Here is a 24,000-nt window from a genome sequence, read left to right on the forward strand (position 1 = left end):
AGACGTTGCAGATAACTGCACGTGTTATCACTAGTTAAGACTACAGCAACACTCTCTCATGGCTACTGCCATGGCTCTGGCAGCAGGTGATATTAGCTCACCATTAGCTAGTAGCTACCTTAAACAGTTAAAATGCCAAGCTAAACCATCTAAAATGTGACTGTGTTCCACAAAAAAGGATTCCAACATTGTGCAGGACATACAACCAATGTTGAAAAAACAACTATGTGCAAAGGGCAGAGGTGTCAACTTGACATTTCTATCTATGATGGGGAGACTACAGATGACACATGACGACAGCTGCCCTTCTTCAGGTTAACAAATACGATAATATATGTGCAAAAGGACTGCACAAGTTTGAAGCTGGAGTTTATAGAATATCAAAAACAGCAACTTAAATGTATTTTGTTGTTATTACCACCATAACTGTTCAGTTACATTTAATTTTTTATGTGAATTTGTTATATATATTGTACGTGCTTTGTATTCATTTAAATTGAAGCTAACTTTCAACTGTTAACAGTTAGTATGTTGTTCAATTTCAAGTCCAAATTTGCCTTAGCAGTGACAGTCATTTCATATCTCTTCAGCTCAGGCACCTTTAGGCAATGGTAAAAAAAAAAAGAAAAAACTGATATCCAACACCACTAATGAATGTGTTGGAAAGTGTTACACTTAAGCCTATGAGAGCCAGTGCAGTGAAAGGATAAACAAAACCTAAAAACCACAGGTTCACAGACTGCTCTATTAACATCATAGGTCTACAGTCTACTCTACACACACAACTATCTATGTATGGGTGTCCAGATAACTCGAATGGCTGGATGCAGCATGGTCAGCTCCACCTGGGAGTGTATTTATAGAGCCAAGCCCTGTTTGTGAAGTGCAAACTTGTTCACTTCCTGTGTCATACACAGGAATTTGTGTGACTCAAGTGAAATGGTATTCTAAGTAGGCCACCTAATTGAGAGTGGCAAGGTAATAATGTTCGAGTTATCCAGAGTCAGGGGGTCTACGTTGTTGTCGTCTAAAAGGGTGGACTGTCCCAGAAACACGCAGACAATGAGAAAATGACACACTGCAGGCATTGACAGAGGGCTCACAGTTCTGGTCCGAGTCTTCTATCAGGATTCGCAGTTTCTGCACACAGAGCTGAAAGAGGCAGAGACAAAGAGCAAGAGAAGGGGAGGGGAGAAAGGGAGAGCCATTAACACCACTGTAAACCTTTCCACACCAGTTTCAGACAAACAAAAGTGGGGAAATGGGGCCTATATTCGATGGTGCAATGATTTTTTCATGCATTACTGACTAACAAGAGCTGAAAGAAAGAAAACAGCTTTATGAGTCTTGCTGGCCTGTCTTATAGCTGCTGTGTCTCTGATGAAAACATGCATTGTGGTTCAACTGGAGTGGAAAGGGTTATGATCAACATCTACCCACATGAAAATGCAGACAGAAGTGGACCTCTGAGGCTTACCTGGATACTAGCACTGTGGTTAGGCATCCCAGAGGACAAGGAAATCAACACTGCAATGCAGGACAAAGAAGCTATTAGATCTGACGGTGAACGAAACATTTTGCGAGAAGACAAAAAAACATTTCAAGATGTGGATTTAGTCAGAGTTTGTATATAAGAGGCAACAACACATTCACATTTGTAATTCTGGCAGGGTTAACTATAAGTATACTGAAGTCATTAGGCTGACCAGTACTGACCTGCAATCACAGTGTTGACACATTCATACAGCAGAGACATGGCAGAGGTACTGTGAGAGAGGACAGAGAGAGAGTGTGTATTATTATTGAGCTACCCATCAGATCACATTGATTATCATTTGTGAACAAGTTTACAGTTGAGGAATTTCATCTCACCTGTGGATTAGGTTTGTCAGAGGTTCGATCAGCTTCTTCCCCAACCGTGGCTCCAGTGGTGTGAGAGCACCAAACTGTACAACAAACACGAAGAGTGACATAGAGTTAATATTGTCAACCTCTTTCTGTTTTTATAGTCTGGCCATTTTAGTCGTCTTAGCAAAAGAAAATTACATCACTATCATCACACAGGAGAACTGGCGACATTTTAGTCTCTTTTTAGTCATCAGATTCTATTGAATATTTCACTCAATTTTGCACAGAGAAAACAAATATTTTGTCAGTTTAGTCAAACTTATTTCAGATGTGATTTTATCTTATCTTCTTATCTTATGCTTCCCTTCTGAAAAGCAATGCATTCTGTTTTTCCTTAGCCTGAAACAAAAAGTTGGCCCAAATATCTGCTTATTTCTTACTCACAAACCCTGTTGTTATCACTGTTATCACTTTGGTTTGCTTTCTGTAAACTAGTTGATGCAAGTTACTGTGAGTCCTGACTGTGCACACTGTGTGCTGCTAGTGTAATCCTGATATGGCGGTGCAGCGGCTGCAGAAGCAGTCTACAAGAAAAAGCAGTCTATAATATTTGTCTCCCCTTTTTTGTCAACAATATTGCATGTTGATGTAGTCACTGTTAGTGTTTGACATCAGTGCTGTCTCGTCATTGTCTCATCTTTGTCATGGAAAAAGGTCATTAACAAACATATTTAGTCATTGTTTTCGTTCGCAAAATTAACATACATGACACAGTTGAATATCTCTCATCAGAATTTACACTTTGCTAAATATTCTCTCTGTTCAGAATCACTAATCAATTCAAAGAGTTATACTGTGGAAATGTACTCTAATTTACTTGTATTTGACTTGAAGCAACAGTTGGAGAAGGAATGTGAACTTGTTATTTTTTCTATTCTCATAAGCACAACTTGCTATGCAGTGCCTCCTGTCACGTGACTTCAATGAATTTTGTCAACTGAGACTAATGCTGGTGGAAGAGCTGGTATCAATTCCTCTTTTGTGATGGATTCATCCCTGTATGCAATACTGCAAGTGTCAAACAAAAAAAAATGTGGCTTGGTGGTGCACTGTATGCCCTATGTTGCTGTTTATCTCTGGCAATAAGTGCATGGTAGAGCAATATAAAACCGCATGTAAAATTTTTTACACAAATCCAGAAAGTCTTAAAGGCAGTATCCTGCTGACTTACCAGTTTGATGATCTTAATGAGAACCCAGTTATTAGTAGAGGAGGTCATGAGTTTGAAGAAGAGCGGGGCCAGAGACAGGTAGTTCTTGGGATTTCTCCGAGCCAGCTCACAGATCACATTTACTGCCGCAGACTGGACACCTACAGAGAGGAAAATACATTAGACAGGGACAAAGTAATAAGAAAACAAAATAAAAAGTAAGCAGAATAAATGGACAAAAAGAGGGATGTCAGTTTCAGTTATTTTTGCTTTTGACAGCCCAACACCCATTAACCTGTAACAAACTAGTATAGTTTTAAGGAGAAAAGCAAAGTTATGTATAATAATATAATACAAGAGGTGCCTATTGTCCCCATGTCTCCACCAAACACGTCAGTTTCTCCGGTGGATGGAGAGGCTTTGAGTGAGGAGCACACTGGACTGCAACTCCCAGTCAGTAGTGACCAGGTAGTGTTTTTCAGTACATTTGGTCACAGTAGCTCAAGGTAATGCAAGGTAACTGAACTCACTCTTTGAATTGTTATCCTCTACCACACTGATTCATATGGCATAACACCAGCACATCACACTTTTCTCACAGCTAGCAATGACATGATCTGCGAGCCATCCTTGGACACTGGAAGCAGGTGCTTGTGCTTAATGCAGTACAGCATAGTTCTAGTAACAATACTAAACTCAGTTTTTATGCATTTATGTGTATGCATGCAAGTTAACTACAGATCAACATGCTTAACTGGTCAAAATATTCTCAGTGGATAACATAAGTAACCATTAAAAACTCTGTTTTGTGTTTATCTAAAGACCAAAACCAACCAAAAAGGCGTCTGACACTCGCGTTTTGAAGTACACCCATGGTTCTAAATGGCAGAACACACACCGAAAGCATCTAGACGTGCGTCAAACTACCTTGATGCTCACACTCCGAACTTGTTTCTAGAGCTTTTTTTCTGTAACTGCAGTTGGTGTTTGGGGAGAGTTAAATGGAATAAAAATGGAGCTTTAGCTTCACCTGAAAACAGGTAAAAGACCCGCAACAGAGAGAGGGAGAAAGCGTATATGGATAGATGTGTTGAACTGATATAAAAACTTTTTATGATCATGAATCATAATGTTACCGCACACTTCTGTGGTATGTGATTTTTTTGTTCCAAGACTGATTTGTGTACTTTTAAATACTTAATTACTCCCTGCTGATTAATCATAACTATGAAGGAGGAGAGAGAGGCAGCAGAGCAGCGGGAGAGGGAGTGTGAAGTGTCGACTGATATAAAACTTTGTTGTTGTTACTGAACAGTTCCGTGACTTAAATATCTCTCAGTAACAAACTGACAGACGCTTGTCTCCATGTAACGTCTGTCACTGCGCTTCATTATTGTAAATCATGATGAACCGTCCAGACAGCCTCTCCCTCTTCATCTCCTCGGTGTGTGTCAGTGTTCAGTTTGCTGTCTGCTGTGCTAAAAGACTGATGTACACTGAGTGACACTGATGTAAATTATCCTGTTTTTTTAATGGAGAAACACGAATATTGTGCATGGTTTAGTCATTATATAGACAGACCTGAAAAAATGTGAGGATTTTTCTCCTCAGAGGACAATATTTTATTAAAGAAATTAACTATTGTCAACAATAATAATACTAAAGAAATAAAAAGATGCATACAAATAGCAGTCTTTTCCTGAAATACTGCTAATTCTATGGTGTTGGAATTTTAAATCTGAAGCCTGCAGTGCACCATAGAAGTTTCATTTGATGTACATCTATTGATGCGCGTCAAAGCTTGTGTGCGTTTTGGCCTTTAAAAATGGTGTGTAATAATATAGCAGTTTAACATCTAAATAGTATGACACTGACAAAATATTATTCATTAGACGCATTTCTTTCATTATGCAGCCTTCTCAGAATCTCTGCCCAGTAAATACTGGCTCACTGACATACAGTAAGTAAGTGTGACACCACTGGCACAGTCCTGGTTACATGCCATAAAGCCAGATAAATGTTCTGTAAGATGCTTTTGTCTGTGCAGCAGAAATAGTCCTGTGAGTGGTTCAATATTCCCAGACAGCCCTGGCAGTATCACAAATGAGCCTTCCTTAATCTCATATTCTTAGTTGCTGAATAATTCATGGGGTTCAGGTGACAGAGAACGCCTGTCCTCAGGAGTTTCCAGCCTGAGTCTACCATACAGTGTCCTAACTGATACCTGGGTCTGGGTCTTCCAGTTTCTCCTTAAGTCTGGGGAAAGCGGGCCGCAGGGACTCTGGGTACTTCAGAAACACCTTGTACATGATTAACACCGCTTTCTTCCTGATGTAGGGCTTAGTGTGGGACATCTAGGGTGAGCAAAAAAGTAAAGAGATTAAAACAGTTGTGTTCAAACTATCAAAAGGAAAAACACCTTTTCTTGACTGCAAAGTTCTGAGATAAATAAAAAAGCAGGAGGAGTTAAGGAAGGAAACTGTGGTAAGAAAAAAAAATAAAGAGCAGTCCTTGTTGATAAATGTCTTGACATATTCTCCATGACTCACCAGTGTCATGATGTCATTGGCCAGGTCCCGAGCCAGGTCAGGGGTCACAAAACAAGAGAGGCCAGTGAGGGCAACACCTGTGTCATACTGATTGGGACTGCTGAGATCCTGAGAAAGAAAAACAGAAAAGTTGGTCCATAAGACAGACAAGGTTAGCTGTGAGATGTATAATAGTAACAGAGGGCATAGGAAAAGAAAATCACTGACCTTTCGGATCTGATTGGTTGTCAGCATGATGACATCAGTGCTCTCATGAAAGCATTGTGAGGCCGCCAGGTAGCCAATCCTCTGCAGGAAGAGAAGCAAGGAGGAAGAATTAAACACTGTGCAACTGAATACTGTGTATTTCAGTACAATGATATTATTACAAACATTCATCAACCTGCAGCAGTTCCACAGAGATTTACTTATGCAGTAAATGCATCTGCTGTGACTATTCCTTGTGCTATTTTAGGTGAGCATCTATGCGGATAACTGAACTCAATGATGTGGAAAAAATGTGTGACACTGTTTGTCTCTCAAAAATAATTTCCTGACAAATCTACACTTTGGCATACACCGCGGTCACTACATCATAATCATTCATGGAGAGTGACCAAGCTGAATGTTATGAAATCTACATTTCCAAGACTCCCAAGATCATTAGGGCTGCATCCGACTTGGAATTTTGTCAGTCAAGTCAGACTTGGCTGTTCAATACAAAGAATCAATGTTCTGCTTTTTTCATTTCAGCACCACCAGGTTTCCACAAAGACAGAGAAAGTAAAAGTGTGCATCCTCATGCTCATAGTTCAGGTTTAAAAACCCAGTGCACTGTGGAGCGTCTCTCCTGAGCTGCTGTCAGCGTGTCACCTGTACTCTGTTCCTATCACTCTTCTCTGAGCTGAAACTTGTTTACCAATTACTTGTTTCACCTTCTCACCAACATACCATCATCATCCACTTATTAAAAAAAAAGTGGACTATCTACTATAAAAACATATTCATGTTTCCCTATATTCATAATTCCTCATTGAAATGTTCTCACTGTGTGCATTTTTGTAAGCTTCTATCTGTTTTCTAAAGTTATTGAAATGCACACTGACTGAAAAGGGAAAACAAAACTGCTCAACTTAAAAAAATCTAAGTCAACTGAAGGGTCTTCGAATGATGACTCGACTTTCAGGGGGAAGCCCCACAGATTATATTCCAATCATACCTTGTATGTGAACTTGGAGGAGCTCATGACTTCAACGATGTTGAAAGCGGCCCAGCTGACATCATAGCCCAGCATCTGAAGCTGTAATGCAGAAAAGAGAAGAGACAGAGAGAGATGTGAGTGAGTAAAAGGAGGAGAGGGGCTCTAAGCTGTCCCTTTGGTGCACAGAGAGGGGAAATTATTTGAGCTGAAAGCTCTTAAAGTGAGCACGGATGCCAATTGCATCAAGCCATCTAAACCTAAATGTGGGCCTCAGCTATAAATGGTAAGAGTGCTTTCATTTAAACAAAAATTGTACACTGTTCTCAATAACTGGCTAACAGGCTGTGTAGTGACTTATCTTCAGCTATAAAATAAAACATGTATGTGCAGCCTTGCACCTGCTTTTTAAAGAATGTATTATGTATTTCTAACCGCGTGTCTATTTGATGAAGCCTTGAGCTAAAACAAAGGGCTTTGATTCAACATGATGCCATTTCAATAGAAAAGATAATATACAAAGACCAAAGACTGTGTGCGGTTCTCTTCTGCAGTTATCAGCCAGAATTTTCCATTTTGTGCATGTCAACATAATGTGACACACTTGCAGAGTATGCAACTGTTTAAACCTATTGAAGACACCAAATTCAGTGCTTCTGCAGAAAAAAATCTTCCCTAGCTGGCATAAATGTTTTGAATGAGTTGAACTTGAGATACAACATATAGGAAAAATATATTTCTTACCTGCTTTAGTATGTACGTAACATTACATAACAAAACACATTTGCTCATGAACCAAATCTTATCTGGATTTGTTTATCCTATAGCACAAGTCTGCTTGTGCTATCAGAACAAAAAGGCTCTGGCTTACACTGAGGAGCCATACAATGATGTATGCCTATATATCAAGTAGAAGTGACAGATAGAAAGAGTCGGTGTTGAGAGATCTTACGTAGGTGAGCTTGCACACAGCATTAGCTTTGACAGCGATGTTGTCCTGCTTGAGCTCCTGTTTGATCTCATCGATGCATGTGGAGATGTACTTGGCCTGGGGGCAGACAAAAGAGAGGACAAACAACACACACCAGATCAGATTAGGTAGAGTGATATCCAGACTGGGAGCCTGCAACCAAGCTGGAAAATCCTGGTCTTTCTGTTGTTTCTATCCAAGACACCAGCCAGCTGAGGTGGAGCTGGATGGCTGCTTTGAAAGCTCAAGTTAAGTCAAATACGTCCTAAATTCTATCCTTGACTTGATAACAGAGTTCCCATACCTCTTCCAAAATGAAATTCAAGCACTTTTCAAGAATTTTCAAGGTGCATTCTCAGGATCTTACAGCACCTTACAGCTATGGTAAATTCTATATTTATATACATACAAAATTATTTCACTTTTTTAATCACATTAAATCAGATGTTATTACCAAAAATAAGTTTCCTGGTGGAATCCTACAGAAGGGTGACAAAGGAATGAAAGGAAATGAAGGAAAACACGTTTCAAAATGTGTCATCTGTCTGTAACTGGACTTGTCATCCTATAGAAACTGACTGAGCTTATGTCTGACTTATTTTATTTCTTCAACTAAAAAGCGAACTATTCAGTCAGGTGGCAATTTATTGTGAAAGCAATGCAATTACAATTTCAAGCAGTTTCAAGCATTTTATCCAAAATCCAAGCACTTTTCAGACCTTGCAAACACCACAATAAAATTCAAATGTTTTAGGGATTTCCAGCAGCCATAAGCACCTTGTTATAAAGTCATGATGCAGGCTTAAACTCTTAATATGCATCTGGCTTCGGCCCCCCACTCTGAGCTTTAAGTCATAGTCAAACCCAAATCACGAGTCATCTGTGTTGCATTCAAAATTATTCCAAGTCTAATGTCATCAAATTCATGACTTGTATCAGAGTGTGCTCCAAGGCTGTGCCAGCCAGCAGTTTGACTGCTAAAATACATAAGTAAGTAAAAATACAGCATGTGGCTTTGGCTTGCAGGCCAAGAACATTTCCCTCACTGACACACTTGAAATGGTCAAATCTGCCTATTTGATTGAATGATGTATGGCCTGATCGGGGGAATGTGTTTAAAATGCTACAGAAGTTCAGACAGCTCAAACAAACTGCCCACACTTGCAGAACAAAAAACACATTAAACATGAGAAATTGTTACATTTAAGAAGCTGAAGTTTTTTTTATGTTTTGCTTGAAAACTGAAACAATTAATCAATTAGTAGTTGGCAACTAATTATCAATTAATTGACTATTTGTTGCAGCTGTAAGCAAAAGATCCATCATTCTTATTAGACTGCTGCTAAACACAGGTTGGTCTATGCACGTCATAAGAAATGGGTGACCCAACAGCTCCCCATTCTCTAAAGCATTTTAACAAATGAATGTTTCCAGGAACCTCACGCCTGATTGAATGAGTGAAAAAAAAAAATAGCTGCTCTTTTATGATCCCTGGCTGCTATATTACGCTAGATTTCCTGAAACATGGAGAACAGGAGGTACATTTCATTCAACAGTGGAGGACAAGCTCAGTTAGACCTCTAGATAGAGCAATCAGTCAACCACTGTTCAGAGGAGCAACCTTGCAAAACAAACACATACACATATAGCTTTGTGGAGTGTGAGTGTGTGCTGGTCATGTGTGTGCAGTCATGAGACAGCACAGTGACAGGAGGAGGTAGAGGGGGGAGGACTGAGCTCTGCTGCTGCTCCTGCAGCTAGCAGGGCTAGAGGGCAGGCAGGGAGGCATTCTAGACAGGGTCACCAGACAAACACACACACCGCTTCTCCATGACACTTGTTTTCAATGACCAATTCAGAACCCATTGAAATAACTGACATAGTTGTCAAAGGGCCAACAAAGACCATCCTGAGCTGGATATAAAATCGAAGGCCTGTACCCTCCCAACAAATAATGAGTAAGCTCAAGCTAACTTGTGCTGCACCTTAAAAAAAAGAGACCAATTACAAACAGGCCTAAAATTCTTCCTGGTAATCTCAAAGAATTACACTTAAGACATCTTCACACCTTTCTTTATATGGTGCTGTTCTAAAGATGTGGGAGGGAGTGTGGGAGGGAGAGTGAATGAATGAACCATGCAAAGACTCAGCACACACGTGAAAAATAAATAGAGTGTAAGAGAAACTGTGGGCTGGCCAGGAAAAAGTCAACACACACTCAGACGTGCGTGCGCACACACACAGCGTATTAATATTTCAGCAAACTGTCCACTGTTGACAGGGCAACCACCACCTTATCTAGGCTGCCCAGGTTGGGTTACCAATGGTGAACAGCTTAGCCCATACATTGAATCAAGAGATCAAGGATTGATGGCAAACATAGCAGATCTAAGTGCTTGATTTTTATTTCTAAAAACATTTAGACACAAATATAGAATGCATAAAATACAAGCAAAATGTGTCAATATTTGATTAGATCTGCTGGTTTAGCCCCTGCTTGGAAATTGGTTTTCTGATGAGAATGTTAAGCAGGACAAATCTGCTACGCTGAGAAAGAAATCAAATCCAAAAGCTGCCCTCAGGTCAGACACACTGCCTCTACATTTCACACCTGACCTACAGCTTGAGACAGACAGGTGTGCACAGCACCACAGCTCTGTGCAAACACCACTCAGTGATCCTGCCTTATATCCACCCCATCTGAATACCTGACAGCAGTGCAAATATTTTGTTACTGCACATGAGTTACGTTTTCAGGTATTTGTAGTTTACTTGAGTCTTTATTACCACACAACTTTTTACTTTTCATTTCTTTTCCTTACATGTCATTGCATATCATGTACAACAGATAATAAAACAAAAAAATGACATGAAAGATGTAACAAAATGAAAACAGACAATAGAGGAAGGCTCGATCAATATTTTTATACTCTCAATACATTACAGATTCTGTATGTTTACACTTTAACTTGAGTGAAGAAGTTGAATCAGCATGTCTATTTTTCTAGTCTTTTTACACAAGTGTGTGTGTACATTTGCCACCTGTGCTACCTGGCAGTGCATTTTACAGAGGAAAGCAGGTTAACACAGAGCTTATGAAAGAAGCAGGCTGATGTGAGAGATGGAAACGTGGCTGCCCCAAACAGTGCCCTCTAATGGCCCATCCCACCCTACTCCCACCTCACATCTGAGAGCTGGTGCTGTGATGATACTGTCATCACCCACGGACCTGTGATATAGATGACATCACCTTCAATCACTGATGGGATTTCAAAATAAGCTTCTGGCTGATTCATTTCATGATTTACAAATTGAAGACGTATAAAGTGTAATGTTGACAACATCACCCAGAATGGTCCATCTGCATTTTCAAACTCAAAGTGAACCGGATAGACAGATTAGGCCTTTTTTTCATACACTGCCCATGTCACCAGAGCATCACATCATCCGTTCAGCAGTCAAGTGACACTGGTGTCCTCAACTCAAATAAATGGCAAGTATGACTTAAGACCTCTTGATACTTCTCCCTAAATTAATCAGTCATCAAAAGCCCATAAATTGCTAAAATTATTATTCCATATTCAAATTCCCGGTACCCTCCGGTATGATCTCTGTTAAAAGAAATCTGGTAAATTGTGATAATCTTTCGAGCCACTTCCTCTAACTGGTCAGTTAGCTAGGTTAGCTAGCTGTCAGTAACACCTCCTTGCTTAAAACCTGACATTGCTACAAAGTTAGCACCACTAACATTATGCATTCCATTAAGTGTTATTAAGCAAACGTTTAATAAACTTCCTGTCGGCTGCACTGGCCACTGAAAACGGCTGTTTCGAGTAACTGTTAGCTAGCGGGTGAAATGACTGAGCTTGACGGTACACGATATTTTTTTTCCTAGCTAGGATGGCGAAGGAATAACCCGCCCTACTCCGCCTTTGATTGGCTTACCCTGATATTCCTGCCCCAACATAACCAGTCACCATTCCTCATACCTAAACCTAACCAACCCAACCAATAAAGGCAACGATTACGAGCCAATCAGATGCAGAGTAGGGCGGGACATTCCTTCATTATCCTAGGAAAAGAAAATTGGCTGATGGGTAACGTTAGCTGGCCAGCCCACCTAACGTTAATATACCTAGCGTTAGCTATTAACGTTAGCTAGCTAGTCAACGATAACGGTAATGACAGTATGTGTTGACTTAAAAACATCAATGAATGTGTGGTTAAAAATGTTCCAGGTGACAGTGTTTGCTGGTCGGTTGTTTTACCTCATCTTCCTTGTGATTCCTAATGCCACGTACTAAATCCTGAAGATTTTTATCGAACATCCGATCGATGCTCCCTTTGACAATCTTCAAAGCCATGTCTGTCTGTGACTTGTGCCGCTTCTGTCCTGCGGAGCCAAGCGCCTTCCAGAGGTCTAGTGGGTGCCGAACGACCCTCTAGACTGTCTCTCATCCACCCGGGACCGTGTGTGCAGGAGCCGCTGCTGTTTACCAAACCCGGGCAGATGAAGCTGAGGCCAGACGGGGCGTCCTGTGCTGTGCAGAGACGCTGGCAACGGATCAGTGTAGGAAATGGCTGACAAAATGGCGTCGAAAGTCAGCTGACTTGAGTATTATGCGAGATTCTCATGTGGGAATCAGTGGAATTAAAGGTCTAGTCCCCCGTTCATAGTAGTAAACTATTTTATGACACTGACAATTTGAAATTATGGGAAAAAATAAATAAATAAATATCAGAAAACTAATCTCCACGGTACGTCATAAATATGACATAAATGTTACGAGTCACAAGTTATTATGAGTGGAAATTTATAATTGACATAAAAAAAAGTTAAAATTATTAAATTAAAAAAATCGAAATTATTAATTAAAATGTCAATGAGTTAAAACATCAAAATTATGACAATATTTCGAAATGACATAAAAGGTCATAATTACTAACTATAAGGTCTAAATTATGACATACAAAGTCAAAATTATGACATAAAGACAAAATTATGAGATAAAAAGTCAAGCCAGCTGAGATTTTGATAGGAAATGTCAATTATGAGATTAAGTCATAATTTAAAAAATTAAAAAGGCAAAATTATTAAATAAAATATAATTTAGATAATAAATAAATTAGGAAATAAAAAGCCATAATCACTTTTAAAAATTTTAAACTGAGATAAAAAGTCATAATTATGAGATACAAAGTCACATTTATAACATGATAAACCTATTAAATACAGTTTCAAAAATGGCCATCATTTTGAATGTTATTTTGAATAGTATTGGCAGGCATCTCCTGTGAATAAACCCCATGACATTTCAACCAGTCATTCACAAGCTTACAGTAAGCAGAGTATGTAAAAACAGTTGAGTATTTTACAAACAAGATGGTTGACCATAAATGTGGTACCAGAAACCAACAAATAATCAGTCATATGGTGAAGCAGCAATTTTTTTGTTGAGAAATGAGATAGAAACAAAACCATGCTGAGATTTTTATTCAAGTCTCAACTTAGTGATAGAAATGCTTTACCAATTTACATAGCACTAAAAACACCTGTTGTATGCATATGACAGGAAAATGGCAAATAGGCTGCAGCTACATGAGATCTCAATAGCTTTTAAGGGCAGTTTTCAATCTGTACAAGTTATTTCCATTAATTATGCGAGTTAGTGAAAGCAGACACTATGGGGAGACGAGAGTGCAAGGTGTTTAACTCCACAGCAATTATTATTTTAGACAAAACTGTAGATGCAAATATTTGCAAACAAGGCTATAAAAAGTAGGTGGACCTCAGTTGGAAAACAGTTTTAAGTGACTCTATTAATGACTTTACATTAAAAAAAAAACATACTTAACATAAAAGACTCACAAATAGTACTTTACCACTCTCACAATGCCATACACACAGACAAGAGGCCTTTGTGATGTTTTTTTTAGGCTTTATAAAAAAAATTAAGCCGACAGATGCAAAGCAAGGGTTGCACAAAATTAGCAAAAAATTAACGTCATGGCTCCATTTCCCCACACGAATCATCAAAGTTACATCTCATACTAACCCAGCCTAAATCCGGTTAGAAGTGCTAAAAATGTAATCATTCAATATACATACGGTATGAAAGACCAAAGTAAGAGTTCATGTGGTAGAAAGAACACAGTAGCCAGGAGCAGGAGTACAGGGTGAGAATCCAGGACGGGCCGAGTGTCGTATAAAATGAAAAGTACATTTCAGAAAACAAAAGGGGGGTCGCACGGCGCCACAAACTATCAGACTAATAAGCTTTCCTTTTTGCTGTGATAAATAATGGACCAAACTGTCTGAGTGATGGGGCCTTCTGGTTTGATATCATCATAGTACAAAATGTCCAAAACATCAACATTGACGTAACAGATACTGTAGGAAACTGCGTGTGTGTGTGTTGTGTTGTTGGGCCGGGAGCACTGTATGACGTCAAACAAAGAGGCCACCATCTTTAGCACTTGGTCCACTGCAGTGGTGGTTAAGGGTCTTTCAGCTTTCTACAGCAGGCGGTTCCGTCTCTGTGGAGATGGAGTTGTCTGCATCTTCATACGTGTGACTGTGTTGTTCAGCAGGGCTGTCGGGGCTCCTTCTAAAGAAAGCAGAAAGTACATCATCAGTCACAACTACTGCTGTGGTTAAAATATGATATATTAAACAGGGAAGATACTTAGTCAGCAAATGTGTCCTCTTTGTTTTTTTGGTAAGTGCACATGGCTCTGCTTAAACCCAAGTGTCATTTTTCCGAGGAAATTCCTGTCTTTTTTTTGTCCAACTGCAAGTGCAGCAAAGATACTGTATGTTTCTTCACATTACTGACAGATCAATTTATCAGGCCACTTATTTGGCATTTTGAAATAACCGTCATTGGCCAATGCCTGCACTCACAAGGCCAATAACCAAAACATGTCCACATATACGTCTGAAGGCAGCCTTGTTAGTGTGGCTGCTGTGGAGCAATGATAGCGCTCCTCCTCATGAATTTTGGGAAGGTGGTGAAAAAGTTATTTTGAGTCCTGTACATGACCTGTACAGACCTGTACGCTCATGCACCCTGCTGTAAATGTTTGCTTAAATTTCTTATCTCACCAACACCTTTTCAAAATGTTAACATGTTTTTCCCATCCTAAATGACAGATCTAATCTAAAGCTGTTAATGGCTAATATTAAATATATTATGTTATGAGAGATTACCTCTGAAGACCTTTGAGACCTTTTTAATACCACTTAAAATTAAATTTAACATCATGCCCACACAGGCAAAAGTATGAAAGATATAATGGAAAATCAGTACAGATTTCAGACAAAAGTCCTTGAGAATCTGAATTTAGTAAGACTTTATTATTATTATTATTACCATTATTTGGGATGACACTGGTTTCATTCATGTTGTTGCCAAAACACACCTATGATTATTTAAGAGACTTAATATAGCCAATTTGCACTTTACTTTGCACCAAGATTATGCACCATTTAAATAGCAAAGTGTGGTTGGACACGCCATGCACTTAAGACCATGTACTATAGATCGTCTAAATAAGGCCCAGAGCCCCTTTCCTCTCAGTTTAGAAGCTTTCTCACAAGTGTGTTAATTAATTTGGATATGAAGTGTCCATAATGAAAAACAATGGAACATTTTATTCTAAAGAGATGAGAGTCGGCCCTCTCCTCTCATTAAAATACTGATATTTTAGCATCTGCTTGCTGTCCAAAATATGTTTTGTTATGAAAACAAACACTAGAAGTGACAGATTTTTAGTGCATCAGCATGCAGCATGTTGTTGTCTTGCACAGTCAAACCTGTCTGTTGCCACACACACACACACACACACACACACACACACACAAAGTGCTGCATTAGTGTGGCTGGAGGTGGAGGAGCTCATTTTAACTACTTCATTAACTTTATAGCCACTAATGCTGTTTTAGAATTATTTTTGCTCATTCTTGGATATAAATATATATTGAAAAGTTGAAGTGGTTCTATATTTGGGCACCTCTGTGTGCTCTTCCATCTCTCCCTCCTCTCTCTGCCTCTTGGCTCCTCTCAGCCTGTGTCTGCAGCTCTCAGCCCCGTGTGCTGTGTCTGCTCTTGTTGGCTGCAGCTGCAGCCCGTCTCCTCAAGCTGTCCCTAAGACCACCAGACATCAAACCTGCTTGATATCTGTCTGGATGTCGGCGAGTCACTAGTGAGCTCTCGCCAAACTTTGGATCATGTCATTGAACAGTACACACAACGATCCTCACTCTCAGGGGTGTGCGTCGATTTGATTTGTCGGCAATATCCAGAATTTGTTGGCAAGAGGGAGCTCAGGGCTAAAAACGCTTAGCGTGATAATGGTTTAATAAATTCTGTCTGATCAGAGGAAGGGATAACACTTATCCCCACTGTGGATACAAAAAAAATGAATGACCACAGGGGGAGATATCAAAAACATTTAGTCCTGTAGTTTCTGAATGGAGTCAGTGTAAAATGACATGCAGCTTGACATGCTGCATCCGACGTGCTGCATACGTATCGCAGTCATGCTGCATGCAGTGTAAAATAGCTGTTAGGGTTAAAACGACACTTGCCTATTCTGAGGGTGTGAGCTAACATTAGCTTGTTAGTGCTACGGTGGGAAACATTTTGGGTTTTTTTCCTGACAAGTGACTGATTCAGAGCTCCCACACACTCCACAGTTAAAAGCATAAATCAATACCCTGACAGAAACGGTAGCGTACCTGTATAATCGTAACTTCCAAGTCACACCAAACAGAGCAAATTCTAACATTAAATACACACAAAACATTTTATACTTTTGACTGTTATTTATGACGTAACTGCATTTATTTAATTCTACAATTTTACAAAAATTTAAGACCATTGTAAATGACATTCATTACTTTTAAAGGCCTTATTTTGACAATATCTAATTCAAGCCTTTTTAAATTCAGTATCATGAATAATGTATAGAATAATGCAGCTGAATGACATGGCTTCTGACATACTGTACCCTGTGCTACCTTAAATACTAGCCACGTTCTGAAATCTACAGCATAACCTAATTTATTTATTAAATCTATCTAAAACAATATGTTACTGGCTAAGAAAACCATATATATCAGGTTGTAATGTGCATGGAATGATGGAATCACGTGACTTTTCATTGTTTTGATATCTGCATCATGTATCGGTCACCATGCTCTCTAAATACTGACATCTGTCACTGAAAAAAACCCATATCGATCTACCACTACTTCACGAGATGTTTACCTGTTTGGACTTGAAGCGGTATCGTCATTATTCTCCTCTCGGGCAGGAGATTTTGGTTTTTCTTCTATCTCCATATCATCGTTTTTCTGTTCAGAGTCCCCATTCACTGGAGTGGAGTCTGGAAAATGGAAATTTAGATAAACATAAAGAAAAAACACAAAAAGAAATGAAGGTAGTGTAGCACCAAGGTCAAATGTATGCACGATGATGTGTGCTTTTTACCTGTGTTTTGCGTCTCCTCATTATTATCTTCACGTTCCTTATCCTCTGTTTTAGGTTTAGCTGCCACCTCTCCCTTGCCCACAAAGCGAAGTTTTAACTTGTTGTAGACGTCGCTAGCTTTTTCCATGACTGCACTGCTGGCTTTATACCGCCGAATCTAAAAAAGAAGAAGAAAAGAAAAAAAAAAGAAAAAGTGAGAATGGACATGAGAATTTCAATGAGAAAAATACAGAACTGCCCTGACAACACCCTCTCCTAATTACTCCTAATTAACACTTTTATCCCATATTAAACATCTTGCAAATGCGCATTTGAGTGAATGATTAATATATAAAATAAAAAGAAGTGGATGAGTTGTGTACCATGTCATACTGTACCATGTACACATTTTTTCCATTCTTTTCACTATGTGGATAATCCTGTTTTGATGCAAGATGAGCTTGCATACATAAAAGTATAAAGACAGTCAGACAAGAAATGTCACCTTTTTCAGTGTGGCAATAACTTCAGCATTCTTATGGAGGATCTGGCTGGTGACGGGCACGGCCTCAAGTTCTGCCAGGGCTTGTAGACACCGCTCTATGTCCTAAGAACACACAAATATATACAAATAAAAATCAGTTTTCATGCTTGCATTAAAAAGACAGAATGAGGTGAAAGTGTATTAACCAAAATCATAAATGTCACTTACTGGGTTGTCCACTTTGAGTGCAAACTTTATATCTGTGTGGAGTTTCTGTAGCTTTTCTTCTGGTGATGGCTCTGCATATTAATGCATATAGTAACAGTCAGTATGTCAAACTGAATTACTACTATCCTTCTCATAGATTCCATAAACATAATTGATCCTTGTGTGAGTCAACCTGTTGCACAGTTTCAGTCTATGCAAATAAGTTTCCTTAAGGCAATGATCACTAATCAGCTGCAGTGAATAAGAGCAGTGCTTGTGAAACCATATGAGAGAGACTGACCCTTTTTCTTTTCCACTTTCTTCTCTGGTGGCCTCTCTGGTTTGCGTTTGGGTTTTTCAGGCTTGGACCTAAGAGAGACGGAGGAAGGAAACTCTGTGATCTGTGCGCATTAAATTATAATGAAGTTCTTCTAATGAGGTTTGCATACTGTAGTCCGTTCCCTATTGTGCACTCACCTCAGTCTGGACTTCTCTTCAGATCGTCTGGCTCTCTTCTCTTTTATCTCTTTCTCCTTTCTTTCTTTCCTCTCTTTCTCTTTCTTTATTCTTGCCTTCTTCTGGTTGTCGGGCTTCTTGGGTGGTTTCTTTATCTTTTGATGGGAAAAGCACAAGATGTTGCATGTGTCAAAAGCACTTTGAATCATCTGCAGTCCTGTTACTTTGACTAAAGCAAAATGTAACAGATGACTTTTTTTAGTAAGTGACTATACCTCAGATGGTGGTGGAGAATCCGAGTCAGAGGGCGCAGGGATTGGGGGTGGAGGTGGTTTCTTGGACTTCTTCAGTGGGTGATCATCTACACCTTCATCTGAGCTGCTGCTGCTGTCACTGTCACTCCCTTTTTTACCCTTTTCTTTGTCTTTCTTCTTTTTCTCCTCTTCTTCCTTCTCTCTCTCCCGTAGCCTGCGAAGCTCCTCGGCCTCCTCCTTTTTCCGGCGCTCCTCCAGCTCTCGTCTGCGTTCCTCGTCTCGTTTCTTCCATTCACTGATGGTGTCAGGTTCACTGTCACTGTGAAAAAACAGTGTTGCCTTTACAACAAGTTGGTGTGTATCCCAGAATGCACATTACTGCATTTGATAAATGGTGCATAAACAGGAAAAACATCCTAAAAGGAGCCTCACCTGTCGCTGTCGGAGGATGATGAAGGTGCTCGTTTTGCTGGAGCGGGTTTGGGTTTCCGTGCACGAGGCTTTGGTGCAGGTTTGTCTGTGGATGGGACAAATAAGCACTGAGCACCTTTTCATCAGCAAGAAGAAGGACATGAAAACTCTCCTTTCTAAAAAAGTTAATCTCTAGAATTTTGGATGAAGCTGACATAAAATCTAAAACACACCTTTCTTGCGTGCCTGTGGGCCCTTACGGGGAGGTGGATCAGAGTCTGAGTCTGACTTGGACTTTGAGCCGGACTGGGATTCAGAGCCGGACAGAGCTGGTCGAGGCTTCTCATCCTCTGAGTCGCTGTCCACTACTTTCTTTTCCGACCCTGATCCTGAGTCTGAGTCAGAGTCAGATGACGCTTTCTGCAACATTACAGAGAAAAGGGTATTTTAAGATGGGGATACAGGAGAGAAGTCACAAACTGCAGTGACAAAATTACGGAAATCTTTTTAATGTGATATTAATGTGTTTATGCGGCTGATGATTTACCTTTTTCTTCCCTCTGCCCCCTACTTTCTTCCCACCTCGGCCACCAGATTTCTTCTCTGGAGTAAAATCCTGTTGGAAGAAAACAAATGTGTAACATTTATGAGCTGTTTAGTTTCAGATCACAGAACAATTAGAACAAGTTGTGGCTGTGTGTGTGGGTCTAATTACCTGGTCACTGTTCTTGCCGGAGTCAGACTCTGAAGGTGTTGGTTCTGATTCAGAGGGGGATCCACTCTCCTCTCCGTCTCGGTCACTGGATGAGCCTCGAGCCTTCTTTGGAGGAGGAGGCCGCTAAAGTAGGAATGATGAGCATGAAAATTTAAAAATTGAACTTGAAAACTGAACAGTGAAATAAACAGACACTTACCTTAGCAGGTGGTGGTGGTTTTCGCTTCACTGCCCCTGCCCTTCCTTGGTCGTCACTCCCAGAATCTGAGTCGACCTCACTTCCTGAGTCTGCTTTCTGAGGCACCGGGGCTTCCTCCTCATCATCATCCTCATCACTTCCTCCTCCTCCTCCTCCCCCTCCTCCTCCTCCTCCTCCTCCTCCTCCGGCATTGTTTCCCTCACTGTCAGATGAGCTGGCTGGCTGCAGATGAACCATGATAAGGAGATTAATATGAATGGCCCAGTGAAATGCACTGCAGTCTAAAAAGCCTTTCAAAAAAACCCTCCAAATCCAGTCTGCCAGGTGGAACTGCAACATTTAAAATATATATATATGTATACCTATTATGACTTTTTTCTGTCCTTGACAGTGAAAAGAAACATGAAGGCAGAGATGTAGCAAAGGTTCTAAGATGTTGCAGTAAGTACTTCTTAAAGTCTGGACTTCAGTCTGCATCCAGACTGAACAGCAACTCAATTCAAACTCAGTCCATAACTCATGTTATGAACACAATATGTTACAATGTGTAATGTTTTATGTTTAGAAATACGTTTTCTATTGATCAATATATTGTTAGTGATGTTGAATATACAGAGATCATTAACAGTGATTCTGTCCCCAGATGAGTGTCAGTCGTTGACAACACTGTCAACGCAACATTAACTACTTGACAGAGTGTTGTGTATGGTTGTTGCCACCGAGTTCACAAATTAACTTTACACTGGAGAATTTGCAATCAGCTCCTAAATCGGCTGTTTTCTCAAATAAATGATTTCCATAACTCATATAAATGAAGTCATAAGAATATGTCTGAGTTAGAAATAAATGGACTAACTGTTTGAACATCTCTGCCTAGCTTCCATGCTGGCCTGTCATGTGACATTAATTAAATGCTTGTTGAATGTATGTTGCTTAAAAGTTTTAAGTGAGCTGATTAAATGTTTTTTGTTTTTTTTTCGCACCTCTGTCCTTGAATAAAAATCAGATGTAGACCTTTGAGTAGTAAGTTTGAGACCCCTGGCCTAGACTGAACCGAGGCATTTTAATCCAATGCCAAGACATAGCAAATTAAATTGTAATGCTCCTTTCAACAACCAGACAGTTCAGAGTGCTTTAAAAGTTACCACCTAGTGGATATATGCATGTGAGTTCTAAAACATAAAAATACATTCCACAACATAAAAATCTCACAGAGTTAGGTTAACTTCTACATCTACATTTTTAGTTTCTTTTACAGATGAATGATGAATTGTGGACGCTTCAGGAATTAGGATTTCTGATATCAGGAAAACTTACCACAGGTGGGGCGCTGTAAGAGGCATGTGGATTGTTCTGGATCTCCCATAAACCTTCATTGAATCCCTTCCTTTTGTTGGGCTTTCCATAGCGTTCGCTGTACTTTTCATAGGCAAAAAGGTCTTTTGGCGCAAGGAATGCTCTGTGAAACAGACAGACAAAGAAAATGTTAACAGTCAAATTACTTATCATCACCAACAGGGTGTTTGCATTGGCATTTAGGATGCTTTACACTGAAACTTTGAAACAGCAGACTGTGCCACCTAGTGATGGATTCATATACTGCAGGTGCCATCTTGTCAAGCAGATGGTGTCTGATGCCAGACCAGACATATCAACACATCTCTCAGAAACATACTGCAGACTCAATGTGAGACAATTCAATGGCTAACAGTAAGAAATGAATAAAGCTCAAGAGAGGAGAATGACAAGCAGATGTGTAATATAAAAGTAGTTATTTGCATTTCTGTCTTGCACTACTGCTCACAAAGAGGACATCATGACAACTAACAGATGTGTCGAGGGCCTAAATTTAAGTTGGCATAGCCAGTTCAACCATGCATGACAAAGAGCCACTGTATTACAAAAAGAATTTCAACCAATTTTGTAATTACATTTCCTCCTTTCACATGGATAAAAAAGATTAAATATTCAATACCTCACTGCTATATCAACAATGGATGATTGGAATTATCCTTGGTGAGCTCAAGATAAAAACAGTACACTATACACTATACATAAACACACTATGGGTAAAATAAAATCCAATACATACACATGTCATAATAAAACACTAGCATGTGTAGGGGAATTAGCAGCAACATCAAAGGACTCGCTATTAAGTTCTTCAAGTTAGGGCTAGGTAATATGGCTTATACATATATCTCAATATTTTTAGGCTTTCCACAACAAATATATATACATATAAATTATAAATTTTTGATCAAATACTTTAATATTTATCAGTATTGCTACAACATTGTCAGGATGACTATAAAGATTTTGGATAATTAATCATTAGTAGTGTGTATATAATGACTAAATGGATAAAGGCAAATAGAAGGGCCAGACCAGTTAGGTAAGTTAAAAAAAATAATGTAATGGAGCCTTTAAAACCAGGAAAAGACAACATCAAAAGACAATACCCAGTATAACATCATAATATCAATATAATATCGATATATGGCCCTGCCCTACGTCATGTGGCTTCAAAACATACGTTACAGCACCAATTGTAATTTATATTACATATAAAAGCACAGGTCCTTTGCAGTCGTTTAAGTTTAACCAGCTCTGAGCAAACCACTAATTTAACTACATTCTGTAACAATTGCTAATACAGTACTGTACAGTACAATACTAAATAAATAGATTATTATTATTACTGTACTCACGTTTCATGTGTCCCAAAGAAGAAAATTGGGATTTTATTCGGAGGTGGTTTTACTGCCCCATCAGCCACATCTTCAATCTGTAAAGCAAGATTTTGTTAAAACCCAGTGGCAATGACAAGTTTTCTGTAACTCAAACATGATTTTACTTTGTATTGGTGCTAATTTTAACAGGAAATACAAAATATTGTGGCTTTATCTTTAACTGATTTAAATTGTATGTATATCTAGTGCACATTAAACAGTTTTTATATGAAGAGAAGGGCTTCTTGTCTAGAGAAAAAGAATGACATATCTCAGACGTCATATACAACATAACAACGTTAGCCTCGCTGCTGTACGTCTCCATGCAGATTAACGTTAGGCCAGCATCTCATGCAAATTATGCTACTCCTACACTGACCGTGGGCCTGAAACCAGCCTGTCAGCCCAATAAAAATGAAGTTATATGTGTGTGTGATAGATATCCATGTGATACAGAGCCGAGGATAGTCAGAGAAGCTTCTCCAGAGTCCCATGCAGAGCAGCTCATCCCCCCTCCGCCCCTCCGGCTGCTGCCGCTAACGTTACTTGCTTACCCTGGCTGGCCAGTGGGGGTACCCCTTCATTTTAGCGAAGACCAGGTCTCCGGGCTGGAAGTTGTGTGGCATTTTGTCGCTCCTCTATGCAGCCTGGATTTAAAATGTGTTCAGCTGCGAAGCCTGTCTGTGTCTCTCTTCGTTTGTTTTTTTCAGGTCGACACGAAACCTGGAAACGATGGGGTTAGCTAACAAGCTAACAGTATACTAACGTTACCGCGAGAAGAGACCGCGGAGAGAAGTTAGCTTCAAGACACATGACACTTCCGGTGAAGCGCCGTTCCAAGCCTTCAAAATTAAGGTCTCTTTTCTTATTCAAAAACCATGGAAAAGAAATAAAACTCGTTCTTGCAATTAAACGGCTATGCAATTGATTTCTTGATGAAAGAAAACAATCAATTTCATCACAAAAAGTCCAATCCAATTATAATTTTTCAGACACTATACTATTAAAGATCAAATTACAGACCCCCAATTGTCATTATTATTATTATTATTATTATTATTATTATTATTATTATTATTATTATTATTTTGGAAAAGAACTCTTCAAAAACTCTTAAAAAAACAGACCTGTCAGTATTTTAGCAAAAACTTTATTTGGTTTATACAATAAAACCTGATAACAAGGAATTGCAGGCCACCATAAATTTGTCTCTACTAATATAAAAAAACATCCATGAGTTAGAATGTGATATCTATACGTCCTTAAAAGTTGGTCTGTTGGATGTATCACATTTTTACATTTTGTAAATGACTAC

The 24,000-nt window shown here is 39.3% G+C and overlaps 2 protein-coding genes across 6 annotated transcripts in view; both read right to left on the reverse strand.

Annotated features, from left to right (window-relative positions):
• Positions 1-12,352, reverse strand: part of ap3d1 (adaptor related protein complex 3 subunit delta 1) — a 34,350-nt gene extending 21,998 nt beyond the window's left edge. For 4 of the 5 annotated variants that reach the window (XM_084723095.1, XM_084723096.1, XM_084723094.1 and 1 more), the window contains exons 1-11: positions 12,023-12,352; positions 7,737-7,832; positions 6,806-6,886; positions 5,815-5,895; positions 5,608-5,715; positions 5,283-5,412; positions 3,080-3,219; positions 1,873-1,946; positions 1,717-1,766; positions 1,478-1,527; positions 1,104-1,152 (exon numbers count right to left, since the gene is read on the reverse strand). In XM_084723095.1, the coding sequence (XP_084579221.1) occupies positions 1,104-1,152; positions 1,478-1,527; positions 1,717-1,766; positions 1,873-1,946; positions 3,080-3,219; positions 5,283-5,412; positions 5,608-5,715; positions 5,815-5,895; positions 6,806-6,886; positions 7,737-7,832; positions 12,023-12,118 (955 nt within the window). In that variant the 5' untranslated portion in view covers positions 12,119-12,352. The remainder of the gene's footprint in view (positions 1-1,103; positions 1,153-1,477; positions 1,528-1,716; positions 1,767-1,872; positions 1,947-3,079; positions 3,220-5,282; positions 5,413-5,607; positions 5,716-5,814; positions 5,896-6,805; positions 6,887-7,736; positions 7,833-12,022) is intronic. The other variant, XM_084723097.1, reaches the window with a different exon arrangement.
• Positions 12,353-13,232: 880 nt separating this feature from the next.
• On the reverse strand, positions 13,233-23,474 carry hdgfl2 (HDGF like 2). The gene is made up of 16 exons (XM_084723098.1): positions 23,240-23,474; positions 22,665-22,741; positions 21,271-21,412; positions 19,954-20,175; positions 19,755-19,877; positions 19,587-19,655; positions 19,273-19,459; positions 19,061-19,145; positions 18,650-18,947; positions 18,396-18,529; positions 18,220-18,287; positions 17,940-18,010; positions 17,733-17,834; positions 17,249-17,405; positions 17,027-17,144; positions 13,233-14,362 (listed from the first exon to the last, which is right to left on the reverse strand). Exons 1-16 carry the CDS (start codon positions 23,309-23,311, stop codon positions 14,263-14,265), a joined length of 2,025 nt encoding a protein of 674 aa, XP_084579224.1. The 5' UTR covers positions 23,312-23,474; the 3' UTR covers positions 13,233-14,262.
• Between the last annotated feature and the right edge of the window lie 526 nt (positions 23,475-24,000).

This window comes from Lutjanus erythropterus, chromosome 7 (genome assembly GCF_056507025.1).
Source record: "Lutjanus erythropterus isolate fLutEry1 chromosome 7, fLutEry1.hap2, whole genome shotgun sequence".
Classification (NCBI taxonomy): Eukaryota; Metazoa; Chordata; class Actinopteri; order Lutjaniformes; family Lutjanidae; genus Lutjanus; species Lutjanus erythropterus.